The sequence below is a fragment of the Mirounga leonina genome, unplaced genomic scaffold (genome assembly GCF_011800145.1).
Source record: "Mirounga leonina isolate KUSES-001 unplaced genomic scaffold, KU_Mleo_1.0 Mir_154, whole genome shotgun sequence".
In the NCBI taxonomy this organism is placed as follows: Eukaryota; Metazoa; Chordata; class Mammalia; order Carnivora; family Phocidae; genus Mirounga; species Mirounga leonina.
The window spans coordinates 55,984,078-56,009,044 of NW_023270389.1; the positions used below are offsets into that span (position 1 = coordinate 55,984,078).

At 43.9% G+C, this 24,967-nt stretch overlaps 2 protein-coding genes across 7 annotated transcripts in view; one reads left to right on the top strand and one right to left on the bottom strand.

Annotated features, from left to right (window-relative positions):
- SCYL3 (SCY1 like pseudokinase 3) overlaps window positions 1–20,422 on the top strand; it is a 41,166-nt gene extending 20,744 nt beyond the window's left edge. For 2 of the 3 annotated variants that reach the window (XM_035010846.1, XM_035010847.1), the window contains exons 7-13: window positions 388–499; window positions 2,313–2,390; window positions 4,739–4,878; window positions 6,254–6,438; window positions 15,426–15,597; window positions 19,090–19,787; window positions 20,313–20,422. In XM_035010846.1, the coding sequence (XP_034866737.1) occupies window positions 388–499; window positions 2,313–2,390; window positions 4,739–4,878; window positions 6,254–6,438; window positions 15,426–15,597; window positions 19,090–19,787; window positions 20,313–20,372 (1,445 nt within the window). In that variant the 3' untranslated portion in view covers window positions 20,373–20,422. Of the gene's footprint in view, window positions 1–387; window positions 500–2,312; window positions 2,391–4,738; window positions 4,879–6,253; window positions 6,439–15,425; window positions 15,598–18,049; window positions 18,209–19,089; window positions 19,788–20,312 lie in introns of all 3 variants that reach the window. The other variant, XM_035010848.1, reaches the window with a different exon arrangement.
- A 546-nt stretch (window positions 20,423–20,968) lies between these two features.
- The window catches only part of CUNH1orf112 (chromosome unknown C1orf112 homolog), a 49,168-nt gene continuing 45,169 nt past the window's right edge, over window positions 20,969–24,967 (bottom strand). For all 4 annotated transcript variants that reach the window (XM_035010841.1, XM_035010843.1, XM_035010844.1 and 1 more), the window contains one exon: window positions 20,969–21,302. In XM_035010841.1, the coding sequence (XP_034866732.1) occupies window positions 21,114–21,302 (189 nt within the window). In that variant the 3' untranslated portion in view covers window positions 20,969–21,113. The remainder of the gene's footprint in view (window positions 21,303–24,967) is intronic.

Genomic DNA, 24,967 nt, shown 5'->3' on the forward strand with positions numbered 1-24,967 from the left:
ATGGCGGCAATTATATACCATCCTTGGGAGATTAGAAAATACAGTCATTCCGATAACTTTTCGTTCTATGGATGAGAAACCCTGGTGGGAGAGGCCCACAGACCTGCCACCTATTCAGCCGTCTTTAGGCCTGAGCTGAGCTAACCCGGACAGCCGGCCTGGACATGAGGCGGCTCCGCAGGGCAGCCCCGGGGGGTGGGGGGGTTGGCTGTGTGAGCAGGTGAGTTTTCTACACCTGCCTTGGAGTCTGGCTTCTGCTTAGCAACAGCCAGGGCTTTGTTTGTTTGGGCTTTTACAGGTTGGTTTTTGCTCTCGTCAGTCTCCAGCTATAGAGGTCCTGGAAAGAGGGAGAAGGCATTGGAAACTAACTGTAGCTCTGGATTTCAGTTTCAGCGGATGTTCTCTCCAGCTTTCAACAGACCTTGCACTCAACCTTGCTGAATCCGATTCCAAAATGTCGGCCAGCGCTCTGCACCTTACTGTCCCATGACTTCTTCAGGTGAGGGCATCTGGCGGCCTTGGCTGGCTGTTTCCCTGCGGCTGGCCTGCTCTCGGACCTGGCGTTCCGGCCGTGGGGTTTGGGGGCCCCGGTCATGCAGTCCCTCCTGTGGTTGCCGTTCACTGTCAGGAGAGGTTTAAATCACGTCCACATGGGAAAACAGAGGGCAAAACTGGGCTGCTTTGGGTTCTTACCACAGGAAGTTTGAGAAATCTTTAACTCTGGTGAAGGCTTGAGTTTAGAAGTTACAGCCAGGTCCCCTTAGGACTTGGGTTGGCTCGCGGTTTGCAGTTGTCAAGGAATTGAGAAACTCTCTACTGCCATCGTGTTCTTGATAAGAATTTGTCATTGTTGAAAATTTTTCTTGTTGGGGGGAAAGGAGCTCATTTTTCTTCAGGCAGAAGATTGTCTTCTTGGTTTAGTAATACATGATGGAAGAGAAGCACAGAAGTCTAAAGGGAGGGCACGATAGAATGGTAATACTGTCGCTGGATTCAGAGATGTTTTTGAACCTCTCTTCAAGGTCAGTTTTAATTATGTGTCCTCCACCTTTTCATTTCCATGACCCAAAGGTTAATTTCACAGTCGCAACTTTTATTAGCACAATTGATCTTATGTCCATTTTGAAACTAAAGATCCTTACTTGTTTGCGGTTGGAGAGCTGAGAAAAACCAGAGTGGAGGGAAAGCTAACGTTCTCCTTGGAGGGGGTGAATTACCTCTAGGGTAGGACAAGGGGCCATATTATTAAACAGGGCAGAGAGGTAGTTTCACCATAGCTATTAGGATTTTATTTGTCATTTACATTTCAAAGAAACTGTTCAAAACCTTGCCCATTACAAGATTCTTCTAACCAAGGCATTTCTGTGTCCTTTTGGATAATTTGTACCAGTATTTTATTTACCTTGATATAAGATCACTACAAAGAACAACCTTTACAGCAAGTAGATTATCTCATCACTGTGTGGTAAGAGTTCTTTAGTAAGAATTGTACTTTAAGCAGAGATGGGAGAGAAAGCCAAAGCCCACACCAGCTACCTCTTCCTGAACTCTGATGGTTACCTGTGAGACAACTTGATTAGACGTCAGTTAAGACATTTGTGTTTTTTCTCTGCTGCTAAGCCAGAGGGAAAGAAAGGGGTGTCGATGTAAGATGTGGAGACTCGGGGGGCTGCGTGCGGATGGCCCAGAAGCCTCGTCCTGTAGGACGGGAGCACGGGAACACGGGAGCAGCGTTCCCTTGATGCTGAGCAGTGTGCAGCCTCACAGGCCCTGCGGGGAACCCACAGCCCCCCTCCCCGCTGCCTGGCTGAGAAAATGGCCTCACGGCTTCGGGCAGGAGCAATGGGAAGATTCCAGTGACTTGCACGAGAGATGCCTCTTTCTCCAACCCTCTCAGAGTTCTTACTTCACTAGAGCAGACTGGAGATTTCAACGACTGTTTGCAGTGCTTGGTCACCCCAATACCACTGCTCCCAGGACAGTTCATTTCACCACATCCTGTTGCAACAAAAGCTCAGACGACTCTTGATCGCTCAAACCACCGGGTTTGTGGGTGTTTGTTTACACACTGTGTGCGTTGAAGCATGTATCCTCTTCACAGATCTCTTTGCTGTTCTTAAAATGCTGGTTTCTCCGGCTGGTTCATAGCATTTGTCTCATGAGCTACTTAGTTATAATAGAGGCTTCTAAGCGGCTCGGGAGAATGTTTCCTTGAATATTAGCATAGTGTGGTCTGTGCTTATGGCTTCAGTATTTAACATGCCTTCTCTAATCTTTTGTCCTGCATATTTTTTTTTCTCTTTGGCATTTAGGAATGATTTTCTAGAAGTTGTGAATTTCTTGAAAAGTTTAACATTGAAGAGTGAAGAGGAAAAAACTGAGTTTTTCAAGTAAGTTCACAAAGTGAAGGGCTTAAAATTCAGTAACTTGGATTAAGTCTGTGTAATCACTTCGGGTGTTCTGGAGAGATGAGTCAGACATTTACTTTCTCGGGCCAAGCTTATTGGATGTTTACTGTGTGTTGGCTTTCTGCTAGGCCCTGGGATGGACAGATGGTTCTGGTGGGGGAAACATGCAGACTGGTAGTCCCTAAACGGTGATAGAGCCTGCAGGGGGCGTCCTGAGACCCCAGAGGAGAGAGAGGAGGTATTCTAGGCAGCGGGAACGAATGTGCAAAGGCAGGGCGCGGTGCGTGCTGAGCCTGGCACACCTGGCAGCTGGGTCCTGTTGGAGCGCAGACTCCAAGGCAGGGGTGGGTGAGAGGTGGGCTCCCTTGGGTGGGGCAGTGAGAACCAGTGACACTGTTGGTAGGCAGTGGGCTTCAGGCATCGAAGCCGTGGCAGCGGGCTGTGAAACGGTTAAATCTGCCGAGGCGGATCGCTCTGTGGTCTGTGGAGGGCACGGATTGATTTCTTAGGGATCTGGATCGGTTGGTAAACCGTGGCAGGTGTCGGTGGTACAGCGAAGACACAGACCAGAAGGACTTCCACCGTCAGATTGGCAGGCCCTTAGGGTGACCCCAAGAGCGTTAGAGAATCCTGGAGGAGAGGCCCCAGCGCGCCCAGAACATGGGGAGTTTGGGGTCAGGGTGTCCCTGCACAGTGTGCGGGGGGCTGTAGATGGAGATGTGCACGGGCATTTGGCTGGATGGGTCTGAGGCCCGGGAGAGACGGCGGCGGCGAAGGAGCCAGCAGTGAGGACCAGGGTGCCACAGCCTGCCGTCGGCGACAGTTTCCCAGAGCAAGTGGAGGCATGGGGAAGACCGAGCACCCAGAATGTAACCCTGGGGCTGCCACCCAACCTCGTCTGGGGGTGGCTGACCAGTGAGACAGCAGTGATGGTGACAGGAGGTTCGGAGAATGCCCGGAAGCCTGGTGGTCCCGGCAGAGGCACGTTCGGAAAGGTCGGGGGAATCCCTGTTCACTGAGGAGTTGGGGGGAGCAGCGGCGCCCTCATCTGAGGAGGAGCCTTTGGAGCGGAGGGAGCCAGGCCGCAATGAGCTCAGAAGTGAACGAAAGGTGAGAAAGTGGACTGGGTAAAACCTGAGAAGTTCGGAGAAGAGAGAACAGAGAATAGCCGAAGAAGGGAGTGGAGACGGTAAGGACGTGTTTAGGACGCAAGAGATGTGAGCAGGGGTGTAGGCTGAGGGAGCAGGGCTTGGGGAAGAGAGCTGTGGCCCCGAAAGAGGTCGGGCTGTGGGGTGACAGTGGCTGGGCGCAGTGGGAAGTACGAGGAGGCCCCGCGTCCCGGGGACCTGGGGAGGAGGCAGGGACGTAGACCCGTTAGGTCACAGTGGCCTGTTTGCTCAGGCAGTAGGAGGCAGGACGGCCTGCTAACGGCGACCGTGTAGGGGGAGGTTACCACTGTTACTTCTAACACCTGGGTCTTTTTTTTTTTTTTTTGGAGAGAGAGAGACAGAGAGCAGGGGTTGGGGCAGAGGGAAAGGGAGAGAATCCGAAGCAGACCCCCGCCCCGCAATGCAGAGCCTGACATGGGGATCTGTCTCATGACCCCAAAATCATGACCTGAGCCGAAATCAAGAGTCAGCTGCTTATCCACCTGAGCCATCCAGGGGTCCCAAATATCTGTATTCTTTTTTTTTTTTTTTTTTAAGATTTTATTTATTTATTTGACAGAGAGAGACACAGCGAGAGAGGGAACACAAGCGGGGGGAGTGGGAGAGGGAGAAGTAGGCTTCCCGCCGAGCAGGGAGCCCGATGCGGGGCTCAATCCCAGGACCCTGGGATCACGACCTGAGCCAAAGGCAGATGCGTAACAGCTGAGCCACCCAGGTGCCCCCCATCTGTGTATTCTTAACAGAATGCTCTTACATGTGTTATTTTAGGAAGTTTAGTAACAAAAGCCTCTATTTTTTTACTGTGGGAACTCTAGATAATCTTATATCCTACATTTTTTTAAATTTGAAGAAAGTCCTTTTAACTGACTAGGAAGCTTCTGGCTTACTGGGGAAAAGGAGGACACTGGTGCCGCAAATAAGGGGCAATTTGTTGAAACCTTTCATAACTCAGATCGGAGCTTGTCTGTGTGCTGGCAGCCTGGTCTCACACCCGCTGCATTTTTCCTAAAAACCTTGTAACCACCTGTTCACCTTCCCTGGCCACATTCCACAGTGCCTCACTGTGACAGAAGTCGGAGAGGGCTGTGTGTGTCTGAAGTGTACAAGGAAGCAGATACAGTGTCACAGCCAGGTTCCCAGGCTCTTCTTCTGTGCCCTCAGATTCCTGCTGGACAGAGTCAGCTGCCTGTCAGAGGAGTTAATAGCCTCACGGTTGGTGCCTCTTCTGCTTAATCAGTTGGTGTTTGCAGAGCCGGTAGCGGTTAAGAGTTTTCTTCCTCATCTGCTTGGCCCCAAAAAAGGTGAATTTTTTTCAAAGGATTATTGGTCATTAAGGAGTTTGGGCATTATTAGTCCTTATTTGAGCCGAGTGAGATTACTGCCTGGTGTAGTTAGATATGTCTCTAAAAACAATTATTGGCCCCTCAGGTGATCATTTTGACTCAGACCTGGGTACCAGAGCCCACTGGGTAAATAAGGAGCATCTCCTGGAGAGTCAGATTTACTGTAGAAGGGTAGCATATTGAAAAATACACACACACACACACACACAGGTAGGACTAGAATAGGAGATGCACATGATGGAGTTTTAGGATAAGGCATCCATCTTCACAGGACTTGATTTGCAGTTAGGCCTGTGCTTTCTGACTTCCCAAGAGCAACCCATTTATTTTGTATTTTCAATGGAAAGATTGAAAAGCATGGAGATCACTTTCCTACTTAGAACTTCTGTTTTTTTCTGAATGTGAAATGAGGTTGTTATTCTGATACTCTAACTTTATAAGCACTGCAGATGGTAACACCTCAGGCTAGACAGGACAGCATTAACAGTCTGTAGAATCTCGTGTTAGGTGGAATTCTACCTTCAGAACTTCTTTTCTTTGAAGATCTTGATCCAACAAAGCAGCATTATAGGTAACTATTTTACAACATAGAATTTCCTTATATTCTTTGTCATTCCCCGACTTGTTTTTTTTCATCGACGTATAGTTGACACAGCGTCACGTTAGTTTCAGGCACGCAGCACACTGTCCAGTCCCTGAATTTTTCTTTATAGCTCCGTCATTCTCTTACTCAGTAGATCTTAGAGGGGGTGCTTCTGAATCACCTGGGGAGTTTTTTACAAATTTTGCCTGCATGCCTCATCCTCTGGTAGTGGGACAGAGCCAGGGCAGGACTCTATCGATATATATTTGTAAGGGTCCCCGAATGATTATGGTGGGTGTCTCTGATAACCACCGCCATAACTAGCAGGAAGAGAGCACCACCCAGCTTCAAGTCCCGTTGTGACGCTTACCACCTCCTGGTTTAGCAGATAAAATTGAAGCAGTAGTATTGATCTAATCTAGTGTATGAAATTCCTCATTGACTAAACAGAAACATATACAGAGTTACTGATTCAGGAGTCTGTTAAAATAAAAGCTTTCTTTGTTGCTGATTAAGTCTGGTAGAGTATTTCAAAAATATTTCTGCAAGGTCCAGTGTATTTAAGATAATTGAGCCTTGAGTAATTGGGGTCAACCAGAAAGGTTTCCTTTGGTTTGGGGCATAAGAATTTAGAAGAGTACTTAGACTATGTGTAAAGCTGTGGGCTCAGTTTATGAATTACCCTTTGTGCTCCTTTCATGGAAATGACAGTTTGCCTTTTCATCTGTAACTACCTCTGATCTGGGGTAGACAGCGCGCGAGGAGACAGCCATTGCCTGCTGTCGCCGGCCCTGTTCCAGTCGCGGGTGATCCCTGTGCTGCTGCAGCTGTTTGAGGTGCACGAGGAGCACGTGCGGCTGGTGCTGCTGTCTCACCTGGAGGCCTACGTGGAGCACTTCACTCAGGAGCAGCTGAAGAAAATCATCTTGCCGCAGGTCAGAGATGGCCGGCGAGGAGGGCTGGGGAGAGCGGGCACGGCTAACGGGGGCGCTGAAAGGAAACCGAGGGTTTGGAGCAGGAAGATCCTCGCTTCGGAGGCTCTGAGCAGCAGTTGGGTTTCAAAGCTACTGGCCCACAAAGGGCTGGAATGCAGATTGCATTTCCATTCGCCTCACGCAGGCAAATCAGCTGAACTAACATATTTGGTCTTAACCTGGGAAAACTAATTCTGTTTGCTAATTCTTTGGGGAAAAGGAACAGGAATCCTTTGTGGATGTTTTGTGACAGAAACTGTTAAGTGTCCACAATTAAATACCATAAAATAAATTATAACTGGGGAGCATGAGATGATTCGGACTCGTGGTTTCCAGCCTATTTCTCAGCCTCTGGGGAACTGTGTAATGATTCCCCCTTGCGGGGGATCCAGCTTTATACTGGTTTGCTGGGACTCATAGAACAAATTACCACAAACTGCCTGGCTGAAAACAATAGAAATCTGTTCTCTCTGGGTTCTGGAGGCCGGAAATCTGAAATAACCGTGTCCGTGGGACCGTGCTTCCTCTGAAACCTCTAGGGGAGAAGCCATCCTTACTTTCTTCCCCCTTCCTGGGAGCTCCCGGCAGTCCTTGACTTGGCTTGTAACTGTGGGTCATGCCAATCTGCCTCTGTTGTCATGTGGCCTTTTCCCCTCTGTGTCTTCACTTGGCCTTTTTAAAAAGACACAAGTCATTGGATTTAGGACCCACTCTAACCCAGTGCAACTTCATTTTAAGGTCACATTTTGGGTGGATGTGAATATTTAGGAGACAGTATTCAACTCAGTAGAAGGTTTTAAAAGATTTTGTCAGCCATGTAGTAACTTTCAAATAATTTGTTTGCCTATGAGATTAATTGATTTGCAAATTATTCGTAAGACCTGGCTTTATGCCACGTCTTATGCTTGGGTCCTGGGGCCATAGAGGTATATAATACCTTGCTTTCAAGGAGCTAGGAGGTGGGAAAGATAGGTGTTTGTTATCTGTTGCTGTGTCACAGACCACCCCAAAACTTAGTGCCTGAAATCAACAGTCTCATTTTTGTCTCACAATTCTTTGGATTGACGGGCTCAGTTTGGGGATTCTTTCGTTGCACATGATGTCAGCTGACGAGCAGTCCCCTGGCACCTTGGAGGGGATGGCTGAAAGGCTAGGTTTAGCCGGGCCTCTCTTTCCATGTAGTCTCAGGACGCGTCAGGGCCTCTGTTCCCCTTTGTCATATCTCTAACAGTGTAGGTGGACTTCATACCCGGCTGCCCAGGGCTATGGGAAGCGCCAGAGCGGCCTTTCTGAAGCACAGATTAGGAATGGACAGTGTCACTTCTGTTCCAGTCTCTTGGTTCGAGTGAGTCGTGCAAGTCAGCCCAGGTTCGTTAGGTGCTACTTTACATAAGCACATGGGTACTAGGGGGACCACAGAGCGGAGGGGCTGGCTTTAGGGCCAAGCAACCACAAGATAGCACGTTGTGTTACTGTTACCCTGATGTAGTTGTGTCTGAAAATGTCGAAGAGGGACGGAGCACTCTCCCTCTGAAATGGAGTTCTCGTAGGTGTCCGAATTGACACTGAGCTGAGCCCAAAGATTGAGTCAGCAGTGTGTGAAAGACAACGAAGGCTCTCCTCTGTAGGGGAATAACTTGGCCAATTTTTTAAAAAAATATTCTGTTTGAGAGAGAGAGAGAGAGTGCGGGCGCAAGTGGGGACGGGCAGGGAGAGAGAATCTGAAGCAAACTCCACACTGAGCGTGGAACCTGACTTGGGGCTCGATCCCACAAGTGCAAGATCACGACCTGAGCCAAAACCAAGAGTCGGATGCTCGACCGACTGAGCCACTAGGCGCCCCACTGGGCCAATATTTATGTGCTACAAAGTTCACTTTGGCAGCAGTGTGGAAGATGGACTGTAGAAAGGGAGATCAGGTAGGAAGCTATTAGAACAGTCCAGCTAAGAGAAGGCAAAGTCTGGGGAGGATGTGGGGACAGTGGTTATGGGAGAGGGACATAAAAAGGGTAGAAGGGTAGGATAGGACTCAGCTTCTCATGAGAGAGGCAAGGTTTGAGGATGACTCTTGGATTTGTGGCTTGGGTGGTTTGTTATTTTATAATTACCTTAGTGGTTGGAATTCTAATCATTTTCGAAAGAAACACACTTTAATTTATTTGTACAGCTTTGTTTTGAGAAAGTGCATGATTTGTTAGTATCGGACCTGATAACTGTCTTATTGAGTCTTGTTGGAAATCTTGATCTTAGATAAATGAGGTAACTGGACCAGAAAAATTAAAGGATGAGTCAAGTCATAATGAGAATTCCTAGAGGAGCTGGCACCAGAACCCAGGATTCCTGGTACCCATGATGCCATGCTCCCGCCACTGGGGAGGCCGGTTACCCTGGCCCTCTATCTATCTGGCCGGTGCAGGTGCTTTGCACACCATCTTCCTCACACAGGTCTTTGCCGGTTCAGAGCAAAGCTTCTCCTGAGACCTGCATGTGACTGTCGTAGTTGAGTTTCTTTTGGTTGCAAGTAACTGAAGCCCACTTAAACGAGCTAAAGCCAAAAAAAAAGACTTTAATAAAAGGATGTCAGAACTGCCTTAAATGGAAATCAAGTGCAGCTGGGACTCAGCCACATGCTCTTCATTCCTTTCCTTTCTCTTTTGATCTGTCCCACTTTTGACTTTCCGAAGACTAGCTTTCATTGTTTGATGTACACATGGCCAAACATGGTTGTCCCCATAGCTTCCAAGTTTATTGTCCATAATTATAGCAAGGCACAGAGGTAACCAGTTTCTCCACATTCCAGTTAATGCTGGAAAGAGATCATAGTTGGCTCAGTTTGGGCAGGTGTTATGTGCATCAGATACAGACAGTTTTCCAAGTCCTATCCTTTTGCATGTGTAAAGCTGGGAAGAGGGGCAGGGGCTAGGGATGTAAGTGTGAGGGACGTAGACAAGTGGTTCTAAGTGTGCTCAGTAGACACCGCCTGTCTCTGAACTATGTTTATGGTCCTGCAATGACGTGCGTACAGATAAGGAGAATGAACATGTAAAGCGGTCTTTTAATTGAGATATAATTTACATATAACCTATTAGTTTCAGGTGTACCACATGATTCAGTATTCGTACATATTGTGAAAGGATCACCACAGTAAGACTTGTTAGCATTTGTCACCATACATAGTTTACTAAATTCCTTTTTCTTTGATGAGAACTTTTAAGATTTATGTTCTTAGCAACTTTATGCAATACAGTAATATTAGTGATAGTCACTATGCTGTATATTACATGCCCATGACTTTTTTTTTTTAAGATTTATTTATTTACTTGAGAGAGAGAGAGTGAACACGGGGAGGGGCAGAGGGAGAGATTAGCTTTAGCGGACTCTGCTGAGCGTGGAGCCTGACACGGAGCTAGATCTCACAACCCTGAGATCATGACCTGAGCCGAAACCAGCAATCAGACACTTAACCGACTCTGCCACCCAGGGACCCCTGACTTATTTATTTTATAACTGAAAATTTGTACCTTTTGACCCCTTCACCCATTTTGGCCCCTCCTCACCATCCTCGTTCCTATCTCTGGCACCACCAATGTGTTCTCTCTATGAGCTTGTTTTGTTGTTGTTCTGTTATTTTTATTTTTAAAGATTTTTAAATTTGGGGGGCGCCTGGGTGGCTCAGATGGTTAAGCGTCTGCCTTCAGCTCAAGTCCTGATATTGAGCCCTGCATTGGGGCTCCCTGCTTAGCTGGGAGTCTACTTCTCCCTCTGCCCACTGCGCCCCCTCCCTCAGCTCATGCTCGCTCACTCTCAAATGAATAAATACAATCTTTTTTTAAAAAAGATTTTAAAATTTTAATTAAGTAATATCCACACCCAACATAGGGCTTGAACCCACAACCCTGAGATCAAAAGTCGCACGCTCCACTGATTGAGCCAGCTAGGTGCCCCTGTTTTGTTCTTTTTACATTCCACATATAAGTGAGATCATATGGTATTTGTCTTTCTGTCACTTATTTCACTCAGCATAATGCTCTCAAAGTCTATCCATGTTGTTGCAAGTGGCAAGATTTTGTTTTTTATATGGCTCAGTGATACTCCTATATGTATGTGTGTATAAAATCACATTTTCGTTATTCCTTCGTCCATTGATGGATAATTAGGTGTCCATATCTCAACTGTTGTAAATAATGCTGCAGGGAACATGGTGGGGGGGGGGGTGTTAAGTGTAAATTAAGTATAAGTTAGTGTTTATGTTTTCTTTGGATAAAATCCCAGAAGTGGAATTGCTGGATCTTATGGTAGTTCTTTTCCTTTCTTTTCTTTCTTTCTTTTTTTTTTTTTTTAACTTCTTGAGGAACCTCCATGTTGTTTCCACAGTGGCTGCATCGGGGCTCCCTCTTCCCACATCCTCACCAGCACTTGTTACCTCTTGTCTTTTTGATAAAAGCCATTCTCATAGGTATGAGGTGATAGCTCATTTGTCCTGATACATCACTTTGACAATATCATTGACTATACTCTGTTAGTCTGTTATTTGCAGTGCCTGTTATTTCCATGACTTACTCAGGCCGTAACTGGAAGCCTGAGCCTCCCACGGCCCTTCCCCCCTTGTGCCCAACCTTGTTCGCCCTCCCCTCTGGCAACCATCAGTTTGTTCTCTGTATTTACAGGTCTGATTCTGCTTTTTGTTTGCTTATTCATTTGTGTGTTTTTTATTTTTTAATTTATTTTTAAAGATTTTATTTATTTATTAGAAAGAGTTCAAGCAGGGGGAGCAGCAGGGAGAGGGAGAAGCAGGCTCCCCACTGAGCAGGGAACCCAACGTGGGCTGGATCCCAGGACCTTGAGATCACGATCTGAGCCGAAGGCAGATGCTTAGCCGACTGAGCCACCCAGGCATCCCTGTTTTGTTTTTTAGATTCCACTCATGAAATCAGTTCATGAGTGGAATCAGTTCACTCATGTGAAATCACATGGTGTTTGGCTTTCTTAGTCTGACTTATTTCACTTAGCGTAATCCCCTTTAGGTCCATCCATGTTGTCGCAAATGGCATATCTCATCTTTTGTTATGGCTGAGTAGTATTTATATATGCTGCATCTTTCTTACCATTTGTCTCTTGATGGACACTTAGGTTGTTTCCCTGTCTTGGCTATTGTAAATAACATTGCAGTAAGCATGGGTCAAATTAGTGTTTGGTATTATTTCTTCTTTGAATGTTTAGTTATAATTCACTTGTGAAACCATCTGAACCTGGACTTTTGTTTGTTGGGAGTTTTTGGATTATTCGGTCTCCTTACTAATAATCAGCCTGTTCAGATTTTCTGTTCCTTTATGATTCAGTCTTAGTAGGTTGTATGTTTCTAGGAATTTATCCATTTCTTCTATTTTTCTAATTTGTTGGCATGTAATTATTCATAGTAGTCTCTTATCCTTTGTATTTCAGTGGTATCGATTGTAACATTCATTTCTGATTTTATTTACGTCCTCCTTTTTTCTTGATGTGTTTAGGTAAGGCTTGTCAATTTTATCTTTTCAAAGAACCAGCTCTTGGTTTTGAATTTTTTCTTTTGTTTTTTAGTTTCTATTTCGTTTGTTTTTTCATTTATTCTTTTTCTAGTTCTTTGAGGTATAAAGTTAATATTTGAGATTTTTTTGTTTCTTGAGGTAGGCATTTATCACAGCGAATTCCCCTCTTAGAACTGCTCTTGCTGCATCCCATAAATTTTGGTGTGTTGTTTTTCCATTTTCATTTATCTCATAAGGTTTTTTTTTTCTCCTTTGATTTCTTCTTTGACCCATGGGTTGTTCAGTAGCATGTTTAATCTCTATGTAGTTGTGAATTTCCCAGTTTTTTTCTTATAATTGATTTCTAGTTTTATACCATTGTGGTTGGAAAAGATGCTTTGATATGGTTTCAGTCTTCTAAATGTATTGAGACTTGTTTTGTGGCCTAACATGTGATCTGTCCTGGAAAATGTCCCATGTGCACCTGAAAAGAATGTGTTTTCTGTGTTTGGATGGAGTGTTCTGTGTGTATCTGTTAGGTCCATCTAGTCTAATGTGTCATTCAAAGCCCTTGTTTCCTTGTTGATTTTATGTCTGATTTATCCATTGATGTAGGTGGGGTGTTGAAGTCACCTACGATTACTGTTACTATCAGTTTCTCTAGGTCTGTTAATACTTCTCTGTGTATGTGGGCACTCCTGTGGTGGGTACATAGGTATTTATTAATTAGTATATCCTCTTGTTGGATTGATCCCTTTATCATTATGTAGTGTTCTTCTTTGTCTCCTGCTGCAGTCTTTGTTTTAAAGTCTGTTTTGTCTGATACAAAGTATTGTCTCCTCAGCTTTTCTTCACTTCCAGGTGCATTGAATATCTTTTTTAGTCCCTTCCCTTTCAGTTAGTATGTCTCTAGGTCTGAGTGAGTCTCTTGTAGGCAGCATATTGTGGGGCCTTGTTTTTTATCTATTCAGTCACCCTGCCCCTTTTGATGAGAGCATTTAGTCCATTCACATTTAAAGTAATTATTGATAGATATGTACTCATGGCCATTTTTAAAATTGTTTTCTGGTTGTTTTTATAGTTCTTCTCTTGCTCTCTCCTGTTGTGGTTTGATGGTTTTCTAGTGTTGTGCTTGGATTCCTTTCTCTTTTACTTTTTCTGTATCTATTACAGGTGTTTGATGTGTGGTTACCATTAGGTTCACATATAAAATCTTATGTGCATAGCAGCCTGTGCTAAGTTGATGGTCACTTCAGTGCTTTCTTTAGAACGTTAAGTTTGAACTTAATTTTTACTCCCCTTTTATGTATATGAGGTCATATTTTACATCTTTTTTTGTGTGTTCCTTGACTGATTTTTGTAGATCATATTTGATTTTACTTCTTTTGTGTCTTAACCTCCACATTGGCTTAAAAGTGATTAATCTACTGCTTTTACTATATATTTGCTTTTACCTGTGAAATTTTTTCCTTTCATAATTTTCTTTTTTCTTTTTTTTTTTAAGATTTTATTTATTTATTTGACAGAGAGGTAGAGAGCACAAGTAGGCAGAGTGGCAGGCAGAGGGAGAGGGAGAAGCAGGCTCTCCGCTGAGCAGGGAGCCAGACATGGGGGTCGATTCCAGGACCCCAGGATCATGACCTGATTCGAAGGCAGCCGCTTAACCAACTGAGCCACCCAGGCGCCCCCCTTTCATAATTTTCTTACTATGGATTATGTCCTTTTCTTTCCACTCAAATAACTCCTTTTAACATTTCCTTTAGTAGGAAATGTAAAAGGCCAGTTTAGTAGTGATGAACTCCTTTAACTTTTGTCTGGGAAACTCTGTCTCTCCTCCTATTCTGAAAGATAACCTTACTGGGTAGAGTATTCTTGGTGGCAGGCTTTTTCCTTTCAGTATTTTGATTATCATGCCATTCCCCCTGGACTGCAGAGTTTCTGCTGAAAAATAAGCTCATAGCCTTATGGGATTTTACTTGTCTGTAACTGCTTTTTTCTTGTTGCTTTTAAAATTCTCTCTTGATCATTACTTTTTGTCATTTTAATTATAATGTGTCTAGGCATGGATCTTCTTAGGTTAATCTTGTTAGAGGGCCTCTTTGCTTCTTGGACCTGGATGTCTGTTTCCTTCCCCACATTAAGGATGTCTTCAGCTATTATTTCTTCAAATAGGTTTTCTGCTTCTTTTTCTCCCCTCCTATGGGATTCATGTAATGCCAATGTTACTGTGCTTGATGATATCACTGAATTCCTTTAACCTATTCTCATTTTTTATTATTTTTTTTTCTTCTTGCTGTTCAGTTTGGGTGCTTTCCATTAGCCTGTCATCCAGGTCACTGATCTGTTCTGCATTCACTAATCAGCTGATATTTCCATTAGTATATTTTTTATTTACTGAATTCTTCATCTCTGATTCTTTTTTATATTTTCTACCTCTTTGTTGAAATTCTGCAGTCATCCATTCTTTTCTCAAGTCCAGTGAGTGTCTTTATGACCATTACTTCGAATAAGGCATTTTGCTTATCTCCATTTCATTTAGCTCTTTGGTTGTGACTTTGTTCTTTCATTTGGGACATAATCCTTTGTTTCTTCATTTTCTCTCTCTTTCTACGTATTAGTGTAGTCAGCTGCATCTTGAAGGTAGTGGCCTTGTGTGGAAGAGGTCCTGTGGTGCCCTGAAGTGCATTCCCTGCCAGGTCATCAGTCGCAGGCGCTCCAGGGGTGTCTCCTGTGTGGGCTGTGTGTACCCTACTGTCGTAGCTGAGCCATGTCTGCCTTTAGCCCAGTCAGCTCTGGTGACCCACTTTGCCTGCTGTGGGCACACTGGACAGTGTGGTCCCTGCACTGTTGAGAGGCCGGAAGCTGCTGTGGGTTCATTGGTAGGTAGGGCCAGCGGTCAGCCCCTCTGCCACAGGTGTAGGCTCTTGTCACTCTGTCTTTCGATTGGAGTATTTAGATTCTCCAAGAATTTGGAGAGTCCTCTACAGCCATAGCATCCTGAACCACCCTGTCTCAGCTGATCCGACACTAAGCTGGGTCAGGCCTGGTTAGTAGTTGCTGGGAGGTCTCCTCGGAATACTGGATGCTGTCAGCTTAAAAGAGCTGAGGTCTCCACAGCGCTCAGCTGCCTTTGGTCCTGGGGCAGGAGCAGACCAGCATCATGGACAAGTCTAGAACCTTTTATAGCAGTTTAACAGTAATTTTGTTATTTCCAATGTATTTATTTTTGTTACTGTATCTTCAACAATGTATCAGACCGTGATTGATTGGGAGGGGAAAATACTGGTTCTTGACCACAGACAGAGGGAGAGCTACTGACCTTGGACACCTATGGAAGAAAAAAGTCATCTGAGCAAGCAGTCTGATCGCAGCCCAGCCGCTTGTTTATGGGGAAAGAAGACAGGCAGCATGGCTGGGTACACTTACGACCTGATTTGCTCCTAGGTGTTACTGGGCTTGCGTGATACCAGCGATTCCATTGTGGCAATTACTCTTCACAGCCTAGCAGTGCTGGTGTCTTTGCTTGGACCAGAGGTGGTTGTGGGAGGAGAAAGAACCAAGATCTTCAAACGCACTGCCCCAAGTTTTACGAAAACGGTCGACCTCTCCCCAGAAGGTAAAAATGATTAAAAAGTATAGCTTTTTAATTTTAAATGTTTAATTAGATTTTTGACATTATACAATAATGCAGGTGGGTTGTCTTCAGTCAAATGATAGAGAATGGTAAAGAGTAATTTCCCTCTCCCAGTTCCTTCTGGGTGTGTAAGGTAACCAGTTTTAATAGTTTAGTGGCAATCTTTTCTCCCCTTTTTCTACCCCACAAAGACACACAGATGTATCTTTATACACACATGCCCATATATAGGATTTTTTAACAAAACAATGAGAAAATACTATGTGCAATTCTGCAACTTAATTTTTTTGTGTAGTGGCTTATCAGGAACTGGTCTCCAGGTCAATACATAGAAACACCTTTTTTGACAGCTGCCTAATATTTCATTGAATTCATTCAGTGGTATCCCTATTGGTGGATATTGCTTTCATTTCTGGATGTTACATTGCTGCGGTAGAGGTCTTCTATGTACCTGTATCTTTATGTAGTTTGGCTTTTATTGCTAGAGGATAAAATCCCAGAAGTAGACCTACCGAGTCAAAGGGTATATATTTAAAATTTTAATAGATACCATCTGGCACGTTCTAAAAAGTTTGTAGCAACTTGTAACACTAGACGTTTAAGTTTTTCTGATGTTGATGGCCTTTTAGGTAAAAAGCTGTTGATTTTTAAGTACTTCAAGAAATCCTTATTTCTGGTCTGTTCTCATTGGATGTTACATGGGATGGAGCAGTGATTTCTGGTCTTTGTAGGCTGTAAAAGTCAAGAATAAGAATTTTGTATCAGAGTCATTGCTTCCTTGGTCCTTGGTTTAACCCTGACTGGGATGGTGACCTTGTTAGGAAACGCAGATCTTGGATTCCGTTCTCATGGACGGTGAATTCGATAGCACAGAAACAGTCACAGTTTTCCCTAATTTTGATCCCAGGAGAGTCTTTAAAGCAACACTGGCTTCCTGAAGTTTTGATAATTCCAACTCTTCTTGGTGCTAATGAAGTCAGTGTCAGTCAGGAGCTTGAAGAGGGTGAAGAAGAAGCTGTGCCCCCTCTCCGACCAGGCTATGTTCATACTACATTGAGTGAACGAAGTCTGTGTGTGACTGGTTTTTCTCATAGCAGAGTACACCAAACAGCAAATGAGAGATGTATTTATATTTCATACCAGAGGAATTTGGGGGGGGATGGTAGTAGTGGTATGTGTAGTTTTGAGGTAAGACTGGGGAGTCCATCTCTGAGGGCAGCTTTGCATGTTGAATTAGCAAGAACCCCACTCCTCATACCTGTTGTATTTATTGGATGCAGTTTCCTAGCTCTGGACATTTTATATACTGTTGACCTGTAATCTTAGTAAGAAACCAAAAGACACCAAAGCAGGAGTACCAAATGAATTTTTATTAAAATAGATGTTCCTGAAGACTTTATAAGACAGAATAACGTCTAATCCCACTGACTTCCCAAATTAGTTAAGCTCTTCATCCAAGATGGCTGTTGAGCCCTGGCGGCAGCCTGCGCTTCCCAGTTTCCAGTTAAGAGTGGCCCTTCTTCTGAGGGACGTGGGAGAATGCTGGGGAGGGGGCACGTATACAGGAGGGTACCCTTGGACTTTTTTTTTCTCCTTATGTTCTTCTGCAGTTTACCTATATGGTCAGACTTAATATGGGATAATACTAAGGCTTATGAAAAGGGTACTTCAGGAAAATAAGTCTGCGTGGAAGAGCATTGGAGAAGGGGACACTGGATAAGAGACATCGGTAGGCCCTTGGCAGGGAGGATGGTGGCAGAGCAAGCAAGAGGGTACAGGGCTTGCAGAGGTCAGGCCTTGGAGGGCAGGCAAGGCCTCCGTGTGATGATGTACCCCAGGCAGAGGAAGTATTAAGCCAAAAATTTTGCTGGAATGTTTTTGACCAAAGCCCACTGTTGAGTATAAGCTTTCTGGTAAACCATTAAAGACAACTTTTTTTTTTTTTTTTTTTTTGGAAACAATTTCCCCCCAGCTGGGAGTTAAACATCTGCTATAACATAAAATTTATCAATTTTTAACTGTACGGTTTGTGGCATTAAGTACATTCACATTGGTGTGCTTGTACTCTTAGACTTTGTATTCTTAAAAGTAGAATCAATTATGATTGTAAATTGCCAAAATGTTCAAAGCCATTAACTTTTGTAAGTAGGTATCCTAAAGGTTATATCTAATCAACTCCTCAGCTAATGCTTGAATCCTTTCGAGTCCCTTAACATCATGTAGACACTCACCTGCCCTGAAACACCTTGAGGACCGGCAGTCCACTGCATAACAGGTGTGTTTCTTCAGATATCTGAAGATGCTCTCTCCCTGCAACTTACCTTTTAACTGTGTTAAATAGACCCATTTCCCTTAACTGTTGCTCACCTACCCTGATAGAGCAAGAAGCAATTTACTATCCCTTTTATTTTTGGGAGTTTCTGTTTATCTTCAGATTTTCCCCCGCATGTCGTCTGTAGCCAGCAGATTCAGATGGCGCCAGTCGTGGAGAAGCCCTCCTCTGGCACATTCCCTAAATGTTTCTTTTCTGGCAGCATGCCCGTCAGCAAGAAGCACATACAGCAAGATTGCTACAATACTCTTTTACAGACAGGTAGAAATACTCAATTTATGTAGCTTTTCCACTGTTTAGATGAATGTTTTCCTGAGTACTGAGTTTTAAATTCTGAAAGTTAAGGGCACTTTGGGAGTATTGAGGCTGACTTCTGTTATCACTTACAACTCTATAGTCAGCTGGGTCTCCTCTGCTTTTCCTGGACAGGGCATAGACCTTCCATTTTTTCATAACTGGTGAGGAGAGCTGGCTGACATTACTTTGGTACTTCTGATGCTTTAGTGTAGCATTTTCCAAATTGTATCAGAGGATGATAGTTCTCTTAGATGGCAGTAGGTATGCCATGAAAAAGAGAGTTGTGTGGTTAAGTAAGTTTGGGGAAATGTTAGTAGCAGAGTCCTGACACATTGCACAAAATTCCAGAGCCTTGACTACATTTAAGGAAATCTGTTTAAAATGAGGGTATGTTAGGGGCACCTGGGTGGCTCAGTCGGTTAAGCATCTGACTCCTGATTTGAGCTCAGGTGAAGGGATGAAACCCTGTGTCGGTCTCTGTGCTGGGCATGGAGCCTGCTTGAGATCCTCTCTCTAAAAATAAATAAATAAAATTTAAAAAGTAAAATTAGGGTATATTGGGTTAAGACAAACTTATTTGAGCACACAACACTTCTTGGGGTTAACACTGCCTGGCTTAGAACATTTCTATATTTGTTTATAGATAATTATGCCAATAAACAATATGCTTGAATATTTAGTGAAGGACTATATGCTCCAGTTAAAGTATTTGAATAACTTATATCACATCTTCTGTTCTGCTGGGATATCTCTTTTGTAGGTACAGTTTAGTAACCTGTGTTACCCTTTTCCTTTTGTTTGCTCTTAATACTTCATGAGAGTAATTTTTGTATATATCCCCACAGGTGATCAATTTCTTCAGCCTATTAAATTTCCCATGAATGGACTCTCAGATGTGAAAAATACCTCGGGAGATAGTGAGAACTTCCCACCAAGTTCTAAAAAGTCTGAGGAGTGGCCTGACTGGAGTGAGCCTGAGGAGCCTGAAAACAAAGCTGTCAGCATCCAGATTTGTCCCACAGAAGCCTACGATGCCTCCACATCCCCACTCACTAACGTGAACGCGGAGGAGGTGGTGTGGGATGACTTTGAATCCAGCAGCTTAGATACTGAAATAAGTGCAAGAGGTGGAGTCTCAGCTGTCAGCCGGGGTACCTCAGGGGAACAGGAGGCTATTTCTACTTTGGTTACACTCACTGAAGAGTCCAAGCCTTTGAAATTGAGTCTACCCCAAAAGACCAATCTTGCACAAAGTGGGGATGACCCAGACCAAACCAAGCCACCAAAAGTGTCATCCCAAGAAAGGCGCCTTAAGGTTCCATCAGAACTTGGTTTAGGAGAGGAGTTTACCATTCAAGTAAAAAAGAAGCCAGTACAAGATCCAGAGTTGGACTGGTTTGCTGATATGATTCCAGAAATTAAGCCTTCAGCTGCTATTCTTATTTTGCCTGAACTGAGGACAGAAATGATGGTTTCTGACAAGGATGACGTCTCACCAGTGATGCAGTTTTCCTCAAAATTTGCTGCAGCAGAGATGACTGAGGTGAGGCTTAGTAAATCGTGCTACTAGTTTAAAGGGTGCCCTTGTACATAACCGGTTGCAAGGTCTCGTTGATAACAGACTTGCTGTTTTCCTGGTGAGGGAAGAGTCGAACACACACATTTGCTTACGGTGATGGGTGAAGCACAAAATGAATATGATCAGTTTCTATAAATGCTGACTTTCCTTCCCCAGAAAGAAGTAGCAATGCTTAGACTTAGGTGTTTAATGGGCCGCTAGTTACTATTATAACCTTTTTACTTAAAAAGGGGTTAAACCAAGAATAGGGTATCATCAGATAGATTTTATTGTATTTATATGGTCCTTGGAAAGTTATTTTCCAATGTTTTGGTCTTGTAAATCTGGAACCAAAGTAATCCTCCTCCTCTTCAGCTTCCTGTTGCAGTAAGTTATTTTACCTAGCGCGAGGAGATCTCTTCCAGCATAAAAGGCAAGTGTTAGGCCTCTTTAAATTCAGAAATGATTTGTCTCAGCAGCCTGCCCTTGGTTTGCTTTATCTTGCTGCAGGGAGAGTCTGAAGGCTGGGGAGACGAAGGGGAGCTGAACTGGGAAGATAATAACTGGTGACAACGGGTATAACTTTAGGGAAAAGGATTTCTTTAAAAAAAAAAAAAAAATCAAACTAATACCTCAAAGTGGGCTCTGCAGACAAGAAAACCCAGAAGCATCTGTTTTTCCCATCTGTGCCAACTGAAGCTCGAGCCCCCGAGTGCTGGCTGGTGCCCCAGCAGCGAAGAGCCCCAGCGCTGGTTTTGCGGAGGAGGAGCTCGTGTGCGTCTGACAGGCCAGTTTCTGTGAAGAGCAAATAGCTATGGAAAGGTTGAATTTACTGCTTTTTTCCAGGACAATTCCAGAAGAAAATAAATACAAAAATTCAAGCTGATTAGCTTAATTTTGTGCCATTTCTTTAACAGAAGAGTAAGCTTTATTATGAAATACAACTATGGAAAAAATTTTAGCTGTAAAGTATATAAATAATTTTAAATTACTAAGATTTCCTTAGGCAGCTTATTTATTTGTTTACAGTTGTACTGTCTGTGGCCCTATGGGTACCTGGGCAGTCCCTGACTGTTCCACATGTATTACATGTACCAAAGTTCTTCACGAGAAATCTCCCCCACCACCTGTTCTCTAAACATCCAATAAAGACTATTTTCACTAGATTCAACTTTACAAAAGTTGTTTTATATGTGTTAGAAAACGCATAGTTACATCAATATATTCATTTACAAAGTATCGTGTAGGATGGTAAAAATCACACCCTGTTCTGTCTAGTGGTAACACAGTCTAGTCCATTCAAGGGCCACCCTAGAGTACATGTCGTTTCAGCTCATCAATCCTTTCTTGGAGCATCTCCATTTTCAGTAGAAGCCAGTCTGGAGCAGGAGACTTTTGGAGTAAGGACTCAATTGCCTCCAAGGCCCCTGATGCTGCTTGCAGTGCTGACCTGTACTCTTCTTCCAAGGGGAACTCCTGACGTGGTCTTTTTGCATAAGGCTGGCAAATGAGAAAAACACGGGATAAGTAATGCCATGATACCCATTCCCAAGATGATCAAAAACTTTCTTTTGGTATTTCTAAAACTGTAAAATTTTATGTGCAAATTTTATTTTGTCAATGGCTCACAAGGGCAGGAGGGAACGACCACCCCTGTATCACCTAGAAAAATATGTGAAGGCATTTCTGGTTTGTCACAGCGATTCAGGGTACTACTACCATTAGGGTCCAAGGAAACTAAGAGGAATGCTGCCTTGTCCAGCAATTTCCAGAGTATTCTTTGGAAATATCTTGTCCTGACAAAAAAGCCCCAAGTATGCGTTTTCTAAATGGTTCCAGTTTACTTTTTAACGTTAAGTGCTGTGGTCTTTCAGATGCTTTTCAACCCAATTCAATAAATTGTCAGGCTTTCTAACATCACTGCACTGGGGTGGGGATCAGGACCAGGACGTCTTTTGTAATCAGTCTTCCTAAGGAAGGTCATAAATTCTTGAGGGCTTATTTACAGCAATGCTATGTAACTTTTAGGCCTGAAATCTATAAAGTTAAATATGTCTTGAAAACAAGTTATTAACACAAACTTTCTTTATATAAGAGTTGTAAATAAAACTCAACAAAATATTGTTCCTCTTAGGGATTGCTATTCTAAATACCCTATCAGAGGAGGGGGGAAAGATGGTGGAGGACTAGGGGACCCTATTTCAACTGGTCCCCGGAATTGAGCTGGATATCTACCAGACCACTCTGAGCACCCACGAAACCAGCCTGAGATGTAAGAAGATCTGGACCTCTACAAGCAGAATATCGCAGGCAGTTGGTTTTGAGGTATGAAGCAGGGAGCCCTGATTCCACGGGCAGATATCGGAGGATAGACGGCAGTGGGAGGGTGCCTGGCTGTGGGGATCCTACACCGTCTGTGAGCGACAGCCTTGCACACTGGGGACGGGGCACAGACTCGCAGACCGGTAGCAGCGAGGAAAGGACTTTAGGGCAGTCCCCGGGGCGGAAACCTGGAGCGGCGGGGTCGCGCACACGCAAACTGGGAGCAGCTGGCGGTTTTAGAAGCACAAAGGGCAGAGACGTGCCCCAACCTGGAGGCAGGACTGGGAGCGCTGCGGAGGGGTGCACAACCCAGGATGCTGCAGTTTATAGCAGCACGGACAGAAACGGAGATGGTGTGGCCTGGAGAGCTCACTGAAGAACAGACTGAGGTCTCTCTGCTCTGAGGCAGAGGGTTGGAAACGGTCTCTTCTGCTCTGACTTGGCGGAAGAGACACGGAAAGCCGCCAGGGAAAGGTGCCAGAGAACAAAAGCCCCAAAGACTGATTCCCACTGAGCCCATCCCCCGCCACAGGGGCGCAGGGCAGCTCCGCCCAAACAGGGTTGCCTGAGTAACAGCGCGGCAGGCCCCTCCCGCAGAAGACAGGCTGGGAAAACAAGAGGCCAGCAACCCTAAGGTCCCAAGAAAACAGGTGCATCTTGCTTGGGTTCTGGTCAATAATTTGGACTCTATACATTCCCTCAAACACCCATCAACAGAATGACTAGGAGGAGGAGCGCCCCCAAAACAGGAAAGACTCAGAGATTATGACTTATGCTGCAGATTTACAAATGGATTCAGATATAACTAAGATGTTGGAGATGGAATTCAGGCTAGCAATTGTGAAGACAATAGCCAGAATGGAGAAATCAATTAATGGCAACACAGAGTCTCTAAGGGCAGAAATAAAAGGGGAATTGGCAGAACTTAAAAATGCTATCAGTGAGATCCAATCCAATCTAGATAATCTAACAGCTAGGGTAACTGAGACAGAAGAGAGAATAAGCGATCTGGAAGACAGTGTAATAGATAAAAAGGGAAAAGAGGAGGCCAGGGAAAAACAACTCAATCCATGAAAAGAGAATCAGAGAAATAAGTGACACCATGAAGCGTTCCAATGTCAGAATAATTGGTATCCCGGAGGGAGTGGAGAGAGAGAAAGGACTAAAAGATATATCTGAGCAAATGATAGCTGAGAACTTCCCTAATCTGGGAAATGAAACAAACATTCAAGTCCTAGAGGCAGAGAGGACCCCTCCCAAGATCAAGGAAAACAGGCCAACACCCCGGCATCTAATAGTAAAACTTGCAAATCTTAGAACCAAGGAAACCATCTTAAGGGCAGTTAGAGGGAAGAGATTCCTTACATACAGAGGGAGGAACATCAGAATAACATCAGACCTATCCACAGAGACCTGGCAAGCCAGAAAGGACTGGCAAGACATATTCAGGGTATTAAACAAGAAGAACATGCAGCCAAGAATACTTTATCCGGCAAGGCTTTCATTTAGAATGGATGGAGAGATGCAGAGCTTCCACGACTGGCAGAAACTGAAAGAATATGTGACCACTAAGCCAGCCCTGCCAGAAATATTAAATATTAAGAACTTAAATATTAAGGGCGCCTGGGTGGCTCAGACGGTTGGGCGTCTGCCTTCGGCTCAGGTCATGATCCCAGAGTCCTGGGATCGAGTCCCGCATCGGGCTCCCTGCTCCTTGGGAGCCTGCTTCTCCCTCTGCTTCTCTCTCTCTCTCTCTGTCTCTCATGAATAAATAAATAAAATCTTAAAAAAAAAAATTTAAAAAAAAAAATTAAATATTAAGTTCTATAAAAGGAGAAAGACCCCAAAGGTGATATACAACAAATTTACAGGGACAATCTGTAAAAACAAGGTCTTCACAGGCAACATGATGACAATTAATTCATATCTTTCAATAATCACTCTCAACGTGAATGGCCTAAATGCTCCCATAAAACGGCACAGGGTTGCAGATTGGATAAAAAGACAGGACCCATCCATATGCTGTCTACAAGAGACTCATTTTGAACCTAAAGATACATCCAGACTGAAAGTGAAGGGATGGAGATCCACCTTTCATGCCAGCGGACCTCAAAAGAAAGCTGGGGTAGCAATTCTTATATCAGACAAATTAGATTTTAAACTAAAGTCTAATTAGAGACACAGAAGGACACTATATCATTCTTAAAGGGACTATCCAACAAGAAGATCTAACAATTGTAAATATCTATGCCCCCAACATGGGAGCAGCCATCTACATAAGCCAACTGTTAACCAAAATAGTCATATTGATAACAATATGTTAATCATAGGAGACCTCAATACTCCACTCTCAGCAATGGACAGATCATCTAAGCAGAAAATCAACAAGGAAACAAGAGCTTTGAATGATACATTGGACCAGATGGACCTCATAGATATATACAGAAATTTCCACCCTAAAACAACAGAATACTCATTCTTCTCGAGCACACATGGAACTTTCTCCAGAATAGACCACATACTGGGTCACAAATCAGGTCTCAACCGATACCAAAAGATTGAGATTATTCCCTGCATATTCTCAGACCCTAATGCTTTAAAACTGGAACTTAACCACAAGAAAAAATTGGAAGAAATTCAAACACTTGGAAGCTAAAGACCACTCTGCTCAAGAATGTTTGTGTCAAACAGGAAATCAAAGAACTTAAACAATTCATGGAAACCAATGAGAACGAAAACACATCAGCCCAAAACCTATGGGATACTGCAAAGGCGGTCCTAAGGGGGAAATACATAGCCACCCAAGCCTCACTCAAAAAATAGAAAAATCCCAAATTCCCCAA